Here is a 16,638-nt window from a genome sequence, read left to right on the forward strand (position 1 = left end):
TACTTTCCCACTACCTAGAGGAGGGGGATGCTCTGGCAAGAGGAAGGCGTGCTCTGCTCCAGGGTCATCCCCACCAGGTATGTCACTGGACACTTGCACTAGGAGTGTAGTCAGTCTTTTGGGGGTACGCAGGGATGGACTGGGGGGGCAATATATTCCTCCTCTCCCCTAAACCTCCACTTGTGTATGGGCGCTAAAGATACTTTTGCTGGTGGGGGGGGTCGAAGCCTTGCCATCCAATTCTTGAACTGCTCCCCTCCTCCTGAGCTGCTTCTTTAATGTAGAAATTGGTTGCATTTCTCTAGCTACTGTCAGGATTTCTTGTGCATGCTCAGTGGTACGGTGGTTCTGTAAGAGGTTCAGGTCCAAAATTTTTATATATATATTCAGTTTTTTAGCCCGTTCTCCCAAAGGAGCTCAGAATGTGTTACAAGGTAACATATACAGTAAACGAAAGCAGGATAATAGAAATACACATTTAACACATATAGAATAAGCTTTACCAACTGGATAGGACAAATGTGTAAATCAGGGAAAGATAAGGACAGATTCTTTGGCGACTAAAAGTTAAAGAGTATAAAAGAACGATTAAAGAAAAGCGTTGTAAACATTATTCCCAAACAATTAATTCTCCCACGCCGAATAGCAAAGAACTTTTCAGAATAGTCAATTCTCTGTTTGATATTGACCTACATAAACGTTCTAACACAGATCTCCCACCCTCTGCTGCAAACTTAGCCGACTACTTTGCCACAAAAATTCACAATTTGAGAGCATCTCTTGTAGGTATAAGCATAGACCTTTCAATCAATCAGTTTTCCTTAGAAAATGAAGGTTCAAGTGCAAAATCCAATTGCCTACTAGACAACAAGAAAGCAGTACATGCAATTCTGATAAATACATCAAGGTAAAATACAGAGTTTATAAGTAAAATGAATAAAGTTAGAAAGACATATTAAAAAGAAGAGCATTAAGATGCCAACCTCTCGAATAGATGTGTCTTTAACAATTTTCTAAAATCTAAATAAGAAAAAGCTTCTAACATCATTTTGCCAAGCCATGTATTCAATTTGGTGGCCTGAAATGAAAAAGTTTTCTCAAGGGACATAGGACATAGGAAGGAGGACACTGGGGCACCATGGACATAGGAAGAGGCACTAAGGACATAGGAAGAATGCACTGGGGGAACTAAGGATATAGGAATGGGCACGAAGGATATAGGAAGGAGACACTTGGGCATTAAGGACATAGAAAGAAGGCACTGGGGGCATAGGGAAGAGGCACAGGGGCACTAAGGACATAGGAAGGAGGCACTGGGGACAGAGAGAAGAGGCACTGGGGCACTAAGGACATAGGAAGAATGCACTGGGGGAACTAAGGATATAGGAATGGGCACGAAGGATATAGGAAGGAGACACTTGGGCATTAAGGACATAGAAAGAAGGCACTGGGGGCATAGGGAAGAGGCACAGGGGCACTAAGGACATAGGAAGGAGGCACTGGAGGCATAAGAAGGAGGCACTGGGGCACCATGGGCATAGGAAAGAGGCACTGGGGCACTAAAGACAGGAAGGGGCACCAAGAACATAGGAGGGAGGTACAATGTGCAAAAAGAAAATTTGCGAGGATTCAGCAGCTGGCAGCCACGGGAGTGATTTCTTCCTGCAGCATCAGATCCCTCCAGCCACCTCTCTTCCCCCCCCCGTCGCCCAGCCCCTCTGTCAAATTTGAGAACCCATTGTGGCCCACGGGTCAAAAAGTTTGCCCACCTATGGGTTAGAGCAACTGCTTGAGCACTCTGAGGTTGTGAATTGAATTCCCACTGCAGCTCCTTGTGACTCTGGGTAAGTCACTCGGTACTTCATTGCCACAGGTATAAAGTAAGTACCTGACTAAAATACGTAAACCACTTTGATTGCAACCACATAGATTACTACCAGAGGGGGAAAGTGTGGCCAACTGGTTAAAGCAACAGCCTCAACACCCTGAAGTTGTGGGTTCAAATCCACACTGCTCCTTGTGACCCTGGGCAAGTCAATCTTCCATTGCCCCAGGTACATTAGATAGATTGTGAGCCGATAGGGATAAATACTTGAGTACCTGAATAAATTCATGTAAACCATTCTGAGCTCCCTGGGGAGAATGGCATAGAAAATTGAATAAATAAAAATCCATGTGGGATGGATGAATGCATGAAGTAGTTTGGCAAAATCTGTCTCAGAAAAATACCTTAATTGTTGTCGGTACTACTACTATGAATTATTTCTATAGCACTACCAGACATACACAATACTGTATAGACAGTTCCTGCTCCAAAGAGCTTACAATGTAAACACACAAGGCAAACAAACAGGATGTCATGGATACAGTTAAGGGGAACGGTTAATCTACTGGCTGGGTTGGAGGGCAGTGGGGAGTAGGGTTATGGATAACGTGACCATTTATTTTTTTCATCAAAAGGGGACATCTATTAATTGTCAGTCCCGCCCCCAATCCCGCCCTAAATTTCTTCCATTCATTTTTCATGTACACATAATATCTTCATATTAATTCATAATTGTTACCTCAAAATTAAAAAAACTACAAAGCACACTATACGCAGAGAAAATGTTAATTATCATTTGGGGTTTTCAAAGATGTCAAGGCAAATGACTAAAATATGCAATGTCACCTCAGTAACTATAGAAAAATAGACAAATATAGTGCAAAATATAGACAGCAGATATAATTTCTCAAAACTGACAGGTTTTGATCACTAAATTGAAAATAAAATCATTTTTCCTACCTTTGCTGTCTGGTGATTTCATGAGTCTCTGGTTGTGTTTCCTTCTTACTATGTATCCTTTCTTTCATTTCTTTCTTTCTGCACTCAGGCCCAACAATTGTCCCTTTCTATTCCCTCCCTCCTTCCTTCCTATGTCCTTATTGCCCCCAGTGCCTCCTTCCCATGTCCATAGTGCCCCCCGGTGCCTCTGTCCTGTGTCCTTAGAGCCCCAGTGCCTCTGTCCTATGCCCCCAGTGCCTCCTTCCCATGTCCATAGTACCCCCAGTGCCTCTGTCCTGTGTCCTTAGTGCCCCAGTGCCTCCTTCCAATGTGCATAGTGCTCCCAGTGCCTCTGTCCTTAGTGCCCCAGTGCTTCCTTCCCATGTTCATAGTGTCCCCAGTGCCTGTCCTGTGTCCTCAGTGCCCCCAGTGCCTCCTTCCCATGTCCTTAGTGCCCTCAATGCCTCCTTCCCATGTCCATAGTGCCCCCAGTGCTTGTCCTGTGTCCTTAGTGCCCCCAGTGCCTACTTCCCATGTCCAAAGTGCCCCCAGTGCCTGTCCTGTGTCCCTAGTGCCCCCAGTGCCTCCTTCCTATGTCTTCTCTTGCCTTTGTCCCTCCCCCCGAAGCTAGCCTGCCTGCCTACTTCCTTCCCTCTCTCCAGTGCCTGATTCAACCCCCCCCCCCACACACACAGATTCAACCCCCCCGCGGATTCAACACCCCCCACCTGCAGATTCACCCCCCCCGTGGATTCAAACCCCGTGCCTGCCCGCCCGTGTACCGCCGCTGCCTTCCAGTCTGCCTCCCTGCCGCACTGATTGAAACGCTGGACCGCCACCATTGCTTCTTGACTTCTTCCCGATGTCAATTTTGACGACGGAGAGGAAGTTCGGGGCCAGCCAATCGCTGCCTGACTGGCCCGAACTTCCTCTCTGAAATCAAAATTGACATCGGGAAGAAGCCAAGAAGCAGTGGCGGTGGCCCAGTGTTTCAATCGGCGCGGCAGGGAGGGAAAGTGATCGGCTATCCTGGTGCCCCGCGCACAGCTTCAGGACGCTGTCCCTGAAAACGGGACATTTTTGGTGTCCCGAAGCGGTGGGTCGGGACAACGGGACGGTCGGCCCGAAAATGGGACATATGGTCACCGTAGTTATGGATTGAAAGTTTATCAAAAAGGTGGGTTTTCAGTCAACTTTTAAACAAGGTGAAGGAAGGGGCTTTGCAAACAAACTTGGGTAATTTATTCTAGGCATAGGGGGCAGCAAGATGAAAGGAACAAAGTCTGGAATTGGCATTGGAGGAAAAGGGTAACGCTAAAAGTAATTAATCTGAAGAATGGAGTTCTCTGGGAGATGTATAAGGAGAGAGAAGAGATATTGAGGGGCAGCAGAATAAACACACTTGTACGTTAGCAATAGGAGCTTGAACTGTATGTGAAGGCGGATAGGGAGCCAGTGAAGTGATTTAAGGAGAGGAGTGACACGAGTGTAGCGAGGTTGGTAGAAGATGAGTCAAGCAGCAGAGTTTTGCACAGATCGCAGGGGGGAGAGGTGGCACTGCAGGAGACCAGTTAGAAGTAGATTACAATAATCTAAGCGTGAGGTTATGAGAGTGTGAACAAGGGTCCGGTTAATGTGCACAGAGAGAAAAGGGTGAATTTTGGTGATGTAGAGATAGAAGCGATAGGCCTTAGCAGTTTGTTGGATGGCCGTAGAAAATGAGAGGATGGAATCGAACACAACTCCAAGGTTGCGAGCAGAGGAGACTAGAACAATGACAGTATTATTTATTGAGATGCAGAAAGGAGGAGAAGGAGCAGAGGGTTTAGGAGGAAAGAGAACCAGTTCAGTCTTGAACTTGTTTTGTTTCAGATGCAGCAGGACATCCATGCAGCAATGACAGCCAAGTAGATACTACTTGGGAGACTTGATTTGTGAGTGAGAGACTGGAATCAAGTAGGATTCCTAGACTATTTACCTGGTCTTTGGAAAAGTAGGGGTGGGAGTAGGCACAGTTTTCTTGATATATCAATGCCCAGAGCCCTATGACCTCTTCATTAATATTCTTGCTTTGATCAGCAGAAATGTTGTATGCAGAGAAGAATGAAAGAATGATAACATCTTTGTTCATGTTTTGTTCAAATCACAGATCAGTTATGGAATGATGGATCAGAGATTCAATAACCGAATTGAGTTTCCATTCTTTTATCGTACTGTGCCAAATGTTCAATCTCAGAATCAGGGTTTGATTCAGTTCTTGAACTTCTTCAGATGGAACTGGGTGGGGATTCTCACTTCAAATGAAGAGGTTGATCAGAGATGTGCTGAAGAACTGAAGAGGGAGATTACCAGGGCTGGCAAGTGTGTCGCTTTTATGGAAATGGTACCTGGAATCATGATTATGTCATCTGAAAAATTAAAAAAACTTAAACAGATTATTAACATGGTTAAGAATTCTTTGGTCAGTGTGGTTATTCTTTACAGCACTGACAGTCTCTTGGTAAAGGAATTCTGCCAATACCGAACCTGGCATAAAATTAATAAAGTTTGGATCATCTCTGCTGCCTCCTCTTCCCTTGCAGCCATAAATGCCAAAAACATAAATTCAGCTTGTATCATATTCAATCGTTCTCTAGAATTCAACATTGCTAAAGGAGAGATCCCAGGATTTAAGGAGTTCCTTTACAGTATCCACCCATCCACATTCCCAGAACTCTTTTTCCTGAAGGAACTCTGGAAGCAAGCATTCAAATGTGATCCATGGTCCGAATTATCCAAATGCTCAGGGCAGGAGAGGCTGTCTAATCTCTCCCATTCGGAGTTTGATGTGGATAATTTTCACTTCACTTATAGTCTCTACATCTCAGTCCAAATCTTGGCTCATGCTTTGCATCATATGTACACAGCCAAGACTCAAACTGGGAAAGACCAAAATCTGGAATTCCAGCCATGGCAGGTAAATGTTCCTGACTATTTGCAAGTAAATATAAGAACATAAGAATAACCTTTCTAGGTCAGACCAATGGTCCATCAATTCCAGTTGCCTTTTCTCACGATGGCCAACTCAGGTCCCTAGTACCTGGCCAAAACCCAAAGAGTAGCAATATTCAATGCTACTGATCCAGGGCAAGCAGAGGCTTCCCCCATGACTTTCTCAATAACAGACTATGGACTCTTCCTCCAGGAAATTATCCAAACCTTTCTTAAAACCAGCTATGCTATCTGCTTTTACCACAATCTCTGGCAATGCGTTCCAGAGCTTAACTATTCTCTGAGTGAAAAAATATTTCCTCATAATAGTTTTAAAAGTATTTCCTGTAACTTCGAGTGTCCCCTAGTCTTAACAATTTTTGATGGAGTGAAAAATCTATCTACTTCTACCAGTTCTACTCCACTCAGGATTTTGTAGATTTCAATCATATCTCTCCTTAACCGTCTCTGCTCCCAGCTGAAGTGCCCTAACCTTTTTAGTCTTTCCTCAAATGAGAGGAGTTCCACCCCCTTTATCATCTTGGTCGCTTTTCTTTGAACCTTTTCTAGTGCTGCTATATCTTTCTATATATATATTTTTCCTGTACTTTAACATTGCTTTTGGCCTGATTTAGTAAAATATTTATTCTTGTTTCATGTCTTTGAAAATATAAATCAGTGACCAAAGTACATTCTGGGCAATTTTCAATCTACAGTGGTCAATAATTTCAAAGCATCTGAAGCCATGTCCTGGATACTCATTGTGGATTTATTACCAGATACTGGTATTGAATATTTGGTTCATTGGTGAATTACATTTCAGTCCTGGTACTCCCATACCTAACCAAGTAAAAGAGAGAACTACCTTTTGTGTCATCTTATCTTTGTTTGCAGGTATAGGCATTGACATTTACCAGAGCTCACTTATCTACTGGTTCTGACCTGGTGTACCCTAGCTCTTTTGAACAATGATACTGCAATCAGTGTGGATATTCAGTGGCACCACCCAGTTAAATGTTTCTGAATGTCTCCTACAAGTCTGCAGTTTGGGATTTATGCTGGCAGGATCCCCTCGTTTGAATATCTACTCAATTATTAGTAACATACCAGTCAATATTCAGCTGGCAGAGGTCCCCACAGGATGCCCTTGCCCTCTCCCATTCCCTCCCTTCCCAGGTTGGCCCCCACCCCCTCATTGACTCCTCATGCCTAGGTATACTTTTTGGATCTACCTGTGTAGCTGGTGGTCCTGTGGGGGGTTTTGGGGCCAGGAACCCATATCCACATGCAATTGCTTTACAAAATAGCTGCCATGTCCTCTCATGGTACTACAGGACGTATATTCTTGCAAATGAGGTGCAATACCATAAATTCTCTGCAATAGCATAAATACTTCCAAGTACAGTAAGTATTTCCTTGAATAGTCAAATGTTTAAATCTAATGAATATTAATTCCAGTTGTCAAGTTCCAACCATTATCCTGGATACAATATCCTAATCATTTATTTCCATTTGTAGCTCAACCAATACATTAAGAAGGTTCATTTCAAAACGCCTGATGGACAAGATGTTTCCTTTAATGACAAAGGGAATGTGCCAACTTACTATGACATTACAAACTTAATCCTGCTCCCAGATGGTTCCTTTCGCAGTGTTAAAATTGGAAGCTTCAATCAATCAGCTCCAGAAGGCCAGCAGCTCTTTGTCAACCAAAGTGCCATCTTGTGGAACCCACACTTTAACCTGGTATGGAAATATCTATTCAAATATTTTCTTAGCTCACATTTTGCAATATATCCTATATAAACAGACAGGAGTTGGAGGAGAATGGGAAACAATCTGAAGTAAAAGCTGCTTTGTTTACCTCATTGGAATAACTATGAGACGGCATTGTATCTTCCAAAACAGACAATATTTGTTTATTGTTAGTATAAAACTATAAGTATTACAGCAGCAGAGACATATCAGAAAAATATATTGTCAGTTCAGAATATGCAATGGAGAGAAGAATTTGCACCCTTATGCTTAGCAGGGGGCTAGCAGTTCCCCATAGCATAAGTAAGTGAATCTCTCTGGCTTTACCTAGAATACACGTGTTTTTTATACAGAGCAATTCTTCCTTTATTCCAAAAAAGTCCATCCCTGAATTCTGGTTAGGTAATTCCCTATTGGTACATAAAATAATGTATACCTAACTCCTCCTCCTCTCAGTCCACGCCTCTCTCACCTCCACCCCCCTCCCCAGTAAGGGGGGGCCTTGCAGAAACAGAGAACTCTTGGTGAACTTTCTTTTTCCAGCGCTGGGAGCTGTAGATGCTAATTAGTGGTTTTACAATTCTGTGCATCTTCGGGATAGTGTCCTTGTATGCTGAAAGTTGGCAAAGGTGACCTTTCAACAATCCAGCTGCTTGGTTCCCATAGCTTGGTTCAGAGACAGGAAGCAAATGTTTTGGTACCAAATTTTTTCATCTCGCTACACCCACATGAGCAGGGATCCTTGCTCATTATAAAAGTTTTATGGCTTTCCAGGGTGCCTGGCATATGAAGTCATACAGCACTGATAACAGTTCAGCAGAACCTTGAAGAAATATCCTCCCAGCAGGGAATGGAAAAAAAAACGTTGGCATTGCAGGTGTTTACAGACAGCAAGGTACAGGCTGGGCCTGGCTATGGGAAAATATAGGTCTGTAGTGTCCAGCATACACAAGTGAGGCCAGTATGTCCAGTTGAATCATCTGTATGTCCAGGTTATCCATGTCAGTCCCCTCTTGGCGGGCTGAAGTACGGCAAGTCAGAAGCCTGCCATGGAAAAGGTAGCAGAGAGAGGAAGAAACAAAGGCGTGGAGGAGGGGCTGTCCTCCCAACTATCTATCTAAACTGAACAACAGTACATGCCAGAACCAGGCACAAAAGGCGAATAGGTGAAAAAAAAAACCAACAGTGGGCAAAAGCAGAGGCACAGAACAGAACAGGCATAGATTGCAGAACTGGGAGTCCCATCGTACACAGCATGAAAATTGGGATGCAGTGGCTCAGCAGGATTCCATAGCATCACATAGAAAAAGGAAGAATGAACAAAGGAAAAATCACAAGGACAGCATTCAAGACAATGCATTAGTCATTGCTAATTAAAGAACAGCAGTGAGAATCATGAAAAATATGAAAGCAATAAATACATACAGGACAGATGTTTTTCTGTTCAGGTTGTAGTATAAGAGGCAAGCTATCAAAAAATAAATAAAGCATTAAAAGAAACGAATGACATGGCAGTAAATAATAAAAACAAAACAAAACAAAAAAAAACGGTCAAACTTGACAGGTCCATAACCTAGCCTAGGCATCACAGCATAAAAACAATAATGTAACTTAAAAAGAATATACAGAATAAAACAATCAGTCCTTCACAGAAATAATGTCCTGAGCCAAAACTGAAGAAAAGATAAAGTCCAAGAAACCGGCAAAATGGGCATAAACAAAACATGGGAGAGAAAGTGTCCAAGAAAGTAAAAGTTCAGGATGCCGCGTTACAAGGCACGCAGTCACTATAAACTGGTACGGTGCGCACTCGGAATGAAAGGGGTCTGCAAATACAGGGAAGGACACACCATCTTGAAAGAAGTCCAGGTATCAACATCCAGCAGCCGCCATCTTGAAAGAAATCCAGGTATTATCATCCAGCAGCCAAAATCCAGTGAAGAGAATCAAAGAAAAGAAAGAGAGAGAACAGGTTGCCTGTCCTGAGGGCGGCAACAAGGGACAAAAATAATGCATTTACTGGTCATAAGATTTAAGTACACAATATGCAGAAGAGGACATGTTACATGGTGTAAACTCAGTGGAGTGCATAGAAAAATACCATTAAGTCTATAGAACCTTTTCTGTAAATAATATAACCCGTAACGGAGCAGCGTTCAGGCCATGAAAGAGAAAAAAAAAATAATAAAAAATATTGCGCAATTGAGATAGGAAAAAACAAAAATGCAAAAAGGGAGAGAAAAATCTCCAAAAATGGCCAATGGTATATTTTGTTTCCCCGGGGTACCCCACAAAACAAACAGATAGACAACACAAAGAGTACAGGGCACAAACAAACATAGAAAACACAAAAGGCGTGGAACTTTTCTTCCAGCTGGCAAGGATTCAGAGCTGAACTTAGATCTGCAGAGAAATGCACAGTGATACAAAAACAAATGTCCATCATAGCACAAATCATAATTGTGTGCACACAGTGGCAAAGTAAAGTGCGATATAACACATGGCAGAATGATCATATAATCATAAAAGGCATCTAAATGGTTACTGGAACTTCTGAAAGAGAAAACGTAAGAATGTGATCACTCTGGCTCGGTGCCCTGCCTATTTCATTCATAAGGCAGACAGGGACGCAACTGCTAGGGTGTGATTCAATCTTGAAAAATAAACAAAACTTACTAGGTAACGTAAGATACAGTGTACAATGTTAAATATAGAGGTATTCTGAAGTATGGCAATGTCAATTCAAAGGGAAAAAAAGAAACATGTTAAATGTTAAGTGCAAGGTCATTTCAAGGTTACGGAAAGCATAACATTGTCCTCCTTCTCTGGGTTAGAAAAAGGCTCATTGTAACAGGTCCAGAACAGCTCTGTATGTATGACTGCGAAGACAAAGAAGAGACATTTTAACTTGACACTACCCTTGAGGTCACTTAGCCATGTTCCCTGCAGGCAGACCTGGAACTCTTGTCTGCCACCTGGGTCCCGCTACACTCTGAGGAGTGGGCACTGCTGCAGACTAGATGGAGCTACTTTAGTCTGCACTGTCCATACATAATAACTACCCCCTTCCTCTGGAGTTTGAACTACCAAGTTTATTTTAAAGGTATTTCTGTTTCCAAATGTATTTAGAATCTGATTGATAATAACACTTTATACAAACGTGCATGGGAAGAAAGAAATCATAACGAACACCAGGATAAAGACACAATACGGGAAAGCAAGGGAGACTGTTAGCACAAAAGATTTAATCTCAATCCATCCGTTATCAATGTTATGAAGCTCATGGTTAGCAAATATTTCAATTTTCAGAAAAATATGGATACTTAACCTCTATCATTGTTAGTCTTGTACTTTAAATCCCCCAACACTGGGATACAAAGGCAGGGATGTGGCCAACACAAACCCCACATGTCTGACAAACGGTCGCTTTTTGTTTGTTGTTTTTCTTTTTTATGACCAGCAGACACACTTTTACAACTGCGAGAACACGTAAACTATCTGGCTCAACTCTCTTGAAATTACTCACTGCCTGTAACAAATCCACTGCACGCAGGATCAAACACTAGTTCCTTCGAGCTTGACAAAATTATATGTCTAAAATCACAGTCCTTATTCTCGTTCATCAGTGCGAAACTCACATTCTTAATTCTGGCTAGAGCCACATGCATTTTACCCTGTTTAGCAACTTACACTATCCTGTCTGCAACTTTCGGCAACAATCATGCTGTCTTGCTTTACCAACCTTTCCCAGGTTTCCAACCTAAATGCTTTTTCCATCTCCCCGGGTAATTTCTCAACATCACCAATTTCTCGTTCTCTGTCCTGTCTGGTGTCCCCAGAGATTTTATTTTTGATTTTTATCAATTTGACAAGTATGTTAAAAAGTTGAGTAAAGTCCAAATACTAAGCCTCTGACAACAATAAAAATAAGGGTGAAGAAAACAATAAAGAATAACAAAATGACAAAAAACCTCTACAAACCCAGAATTAAACATATAAGAAACAAGGAAAGAAAAAAGAACTTCAAGGAGGAAAGGAAAGAGAACATAGATGGAAGAAAAGCAATAGGGCAAAGGGAAAATGTTTGGGTGTTTGTTTTGTTGCTTTGAATTTATCTAAATGGTGCTAAACCATAAAATTAGGAGAGTTAATCCAGTCCAAGCATGACTGTGTAAAAGCCTGAACCAATTCAGAACTAATGAGCATACCTTGTTTTATTTATCTTAGACAAAATACATTGCAATCCCTAAAGCCAAACACTAGTGTTTGTTGTTCCTGTCACATCAAAATCTAATCTAAATAAAAATACACATTACGGTGTACAAAGTTCATATAACCAACGCAGAAAGATCTGCCATCAGAAACTGGTGCTAGTAAAAGTCAGACACCCACAGCGGTATAAACGAATTATAATGTCTCCTAAAGTCAAAAGATATCCTAAAACGAGTAAGTCAGAAATAGTTTATATAGATCAGAAAACTAGTTCGTGGTTCCCACAACCACAGGGCTAGCTAGCTAAGTGTTTTGTTTTATTAGTATTCAAACTCAGTTAACATTGAATCTCCATAATTACCCAAATAAAGATTGCATTGTATTATATCATCTTCTGCAAGCCTGCCATAACTGGCAGGGTTGAGATGTTACATCTCATGATGAAAAGCAGGACTACGTACGCTATGTATTCCCCCCTCTTGTAAGAAGAAAAAGAGGGACAGTCAACAACAACAACAACAACAAAATAAAATATAAGAAAGAAACAAACAAAAACACTTTCCTTATTATCTCTAGACCCATTATGTTTAAAATAATGTATACCACTGTTTTCAATTCTTTTTCCAACGTAATAGAACAATTGTCCACTGTGAGGGGTTAACTTGTTTGGTTTTCCCCTCTTACTGAAAGCAAGATAAAGGCACTGATTTAAAGCCATAAAAAACAGAATTTAAAATACTATGTCAGTTATAGACATGGGAAATTCTATCATAGTTATAGTGACCTGCTTAAAACTATCAAGTGCAATTCTCCTGCCTCTACAATGTGCGTGGTACCTCGGTTCAAGCATAAATTATATACTAGAGCATAAGTAAACTTTTTCCTCTTTTCCCCTCTCTTGCTCGCAGGCTCTAGCGTAAAGTGGGAAGCAAAAGAAGATTCTTATGGATTTATGACATTTTCACATACAAAAACATTTAGCCCTGTAAAGCGTCGTATTACTAAGATCTCCATGTCCTTAGTTCAAATGGGCCGACAAACTCTCTAAAACCCATAAATCAAGTGTCAAGTTAAGTAAAGGACTTTTTAAACCGCTTAATCAGGTTTCTAAGCAGTGTACAATATAAAGGTAACGGGCAGCTTAACAAGTTTTCCCTAACTCCTATTGCTCCACAATTGTCCAAGGTATACAAACTACGTTTGCTTTTCAGTACAGGAAACCTCTAATGATCTGTGAAGTCAACTGGCGTGAGCCTTCTAAGCTCTAAACCAGGAAAAGTAATCCGTCTCTTTGCCAAAATCTAATCTGTGTTGGCTTTTTTTTATATATATATATATTAACATACATATACACAACAGAACGTTACCTAATGCTGTAGCTTCATAACGCTGGCTAAGCAAATATAGAGATATACAGGCAGCAAACAAAAACAGATTAGAGAATGTACATTTGCAGTCGGCTGGCCACACCTTCCATAAAATGTACCTTCACTGTACGGGACAATCTTTACTGTACAGGACACTCCTGAGCTACAATTTTAGCCTCCATGCCGCCTCCCATCTCTGTTTAAGGCATCATCTTAAATTATTCTTTTTCCTAACTTAAAAACTTTAAGGGGTCTCAAGGGCAGCACCTCTTTGCAATGCCCTTTGTTTTTCAACAGGAAAACATTTCTAGCTTCCTTAGTTCTGCATGCAATTCTCCTACGAATTGCAAAATTTGATATAGCCAATTGTTTTGTTTTGGGTTTTTTTCACACTAAACTTTTCTCTTAATACTGAACACACTGTCATTATCACTGCAGGATCTGCTCTAAGGACTTTTCCAGAGGATTGCTGTCTGGGGAGGTCTTTCACTTCTGCTTTACCCAGTATTCTATCCCTTTGAGCTACCCGTATTCAACAGAAATCTTTTGCTTTGTCCGTCTCTGGCCATGCCCTTCACAGGACAATGGAAATGCAAATAAGGACTCTCGCTCACTTCGTGCCCCTGGCATGTCTCATACACACACAATTGCAGGGTGCACAGAAAAAAAAACAACTCAATCCAGATCTTGACTCAACCCTATTCTTTCCCCTAATATATATATTTGTATATATATATATATACTATATATATATATACTATATATATATAGTATATATATATATATATATATATATATTTGTATATATACTTGTATATATATGTATATATATTTGTATATATATGTATAATTAACGGAATTAATATTGTAAGTACAACCTTTTATTTTAATTTTTATATATTAGACATCAGGCTAGTGATAGGGAAAGACAGTTGACATTGTACATTTGTATATATACTATATATATATATATATACTATATATATATATATATATAGTATATATATATATATACTATATATATATATATTTGTATATATATATATATATAGTATATATACAAATGTACAATGTCAACTGTCTTTCCCTATCACTAGCCTGATGTCTAATATATAAAAATTAAAATAAAAGGTTGTACTTACAATATTAATTCCGTACGGTCTCTGGGTGACTAGAAATATATGTTTTGGCTCACCCAGGAGCACCATCCGTCCAGCACCAAGGCAAAATACTTACGCCCCCTGAACGTGTTTCTCTTTGGAGTTCACCGGAACACCTTATAAAATAAAATCTGTTAATCACGCAAGCGCGTGAAACCCTAAGCATGATCACGTCGGGGTCACCACTGAAATAAAAGCTGCTTTGTTTACCTCATTGGAATTACTACGAGACGGCATTTTATCTTCCAAAACAGACAATATTTGTTTATTGTTAATATAAAAACTATAAGTATTACAGCAGCAGAGACATATCAGAAAAAATATATTGTCAGTTCAGAATATGCAATGGAGAGAAGAATTTGCACCCATATGCTTAGCAGGGGGCTAGCAGTTCCCCGTAGCATAAGTAAGTGAATCTCTCTGGCTTTACCTAGAATACACGTGTTTTTTATACAGAGCAATTCTTCCTTTGTTCCAAAAAAGTCCATCCCCGAATTCTGGCTATGTAATTCCCTATTGGTACATAAAATAATGTATAGCTAACTCCTCCTCTTCTCAGTCCACGCCTCTCTCAGCCTTTACTTCAGTGGTGACCCCGACGTGATCATGCTTGGGTTTCACGCGCTTGCGTGAATAACAGATTTTATTTTTATAAGGTGTTCCGGTGAACTCCAAAGAGAAACACGTTCAGGGGGCGTAAGTATTTTGCCTTGGTGCTGGACGGATGGTGCTCCTGGGTAAGCCAAAACATATATTTCTAGTATGGAATTAATACTGTACAAATTGTAAGTACAACCTTTTATTTTAATTTTTATATATTAGATGTCAGGCTAGTGATAGGGAAAGACAGTTGACATTGTACATTTGTATATATACTGTATATATATATATATATATATATATATATATGTATATATATATATATATATATATATATATATATATATATATATATATATATATATATATATATATATATATATATATTAGAGGAAAGAATAGGGTTGAGTCAAGATGTGTATTGAGTTGTTTTTTTTTCTGTGCACCCTGCAATTGTGTGTGTATGAGACATGCCAGGGGCACGAAGTGAGCAAGAGTCCTTATTTGCGTTTCCATTGTCCTGTGAAGGGCATGGCCAGAGACGGACAAAGCAAAAGATTTCTGTTGAATATGGGTAGCTCAAAGGGATAGAATACTGGGTAAAGCAGAAGTGAGAGACCTCCCCAGACAGCAATCCTCTGGAAAAGCCCTTAGAGCAGATCCTGCAGTGATAATGACAGTGTGTTCAGTATTAAGAGAAAAGTTTAGTGTGGAAAAAAAAACCCCAACAATTGGCTATGTCAAATTTTGCAATTCGTAGGAGAATTGCATGCAGAACTAAGGAAGCTAGAAATGTTTTCCTGTTGAAAAACAAAGGGCATTGCAAAGAGGTGCTTCCCTTGAGACCCCTTAAAGTTTTTAAGTTAGGAAAAAGAATAATTTAAGATGATGCCTTAAACAGAGATGGGAGGCGGCATGGAGGCTAAAATTGTAGCTCAGTAGTGTCCTGTACAGTAAAGATTGTCCCGTACAGTGAAGGTACATTTTATGGAAGGTGTGGCCAGCCGACTGCAAATGTACATTCTCTAATCTGTTTTTGTTTGCTGCCTGTATATCTCTATATTTGCTTAGCCAGCGTTATGAAGCTACAGCATTAGGTAACGTTCTGTTGTGTATATGTATGTTAATATATATATATATATATATATATATATTAAAAAAAACCAACATAGATTAGATTTTGGCAAAGAGACGGATTACTTTTCCTGGTTTAGAGCTTAGAAGGCTCACTCCAGTTGACTTCACAGATCATTAGAGGTTTTCTGTACTGAAAAGCAAACGTAGTTTGTATACCTTGGACAATTGTGGAGCAATAGGAGTTAGGGAAAACTTGTTAAGCTGCCCATTACCCTTATATTGTACACTGCTTAGAAACCTGATTAAGCGGTTTAAAACGTCTTTTACTTAACTTGACACTTGATTTATGGGTTTTAGAGAGTTTGTCGGCCCATTTGAACTAAGTCCATGGAGATCTTTGTAATACGACGCTTTACTGAGTGCAACAGGGCTAAGTGTGACCATATGTGAAATGTCATAAATCCATAGGAATCTTCTCTTGCTTCTCGCTTTACGCTAGAGCCTGCGAGCAAGAGTGGGGAAAAGAGGAAAAAGTTTACTTATGCTCTAGTATTTAATTTATGCTTGAACCAAGGTGCCACGCACATTGTAGAGGCAGGAGGATTGCACTGGATAGTTTTAAGCAGGTCACTATAACTATGATAGAATTTCCCATGTCTATAAATGACATCGTATTTTAAATTCTGTTTTTTATGGCTTTAAATCGGTGCCTTTATCTTGCTTTCAGTAAGAG

General features: G+C 40.3%; 1 protein-coding gene across 1 annotated transcript in view; it reads left to right on the forward strand.

Moving 5' to 3' along the window:
* LOC117349760 (vomeronasal type-2 receptor 26-like) overlaps positions 1–16,638 on the forward strand; it is a 59,014-nt gene that overhangs the window by 15,065 nt on the left and 27,311 nt on the right. The window contains exons 3-4 of the mRNA XM_033923350.1: positions 4,914–5,720; positions 7,253–7,480. Of these exons, the coding sequence (XP_033779241.1) occupies positions 4,914–5,720; positions 7,253–7,480 (1,035 nt within the window). The remainder of the gene's footprint in view (positions 1–4,913; positions 5,721–7,252; positions 7,481–16,638) is intronic.

The sequence above is a fragment of the Geotrypetes seraphini genome, chromosome 16 (genome assembly GCF_902459505.1).
Source record: "Geotrypetes seraphini chromosome 16, aGeoSer1.1, whole genome shotgun sequence".
Taxonomy (NCBI): domain Eukaryota; kingdom Metazoa; phylum Chordata; class Amphibia; order Gymnophiona; family Dermophiidae; genus Geotrypetes; species Geotrypetes seraphini.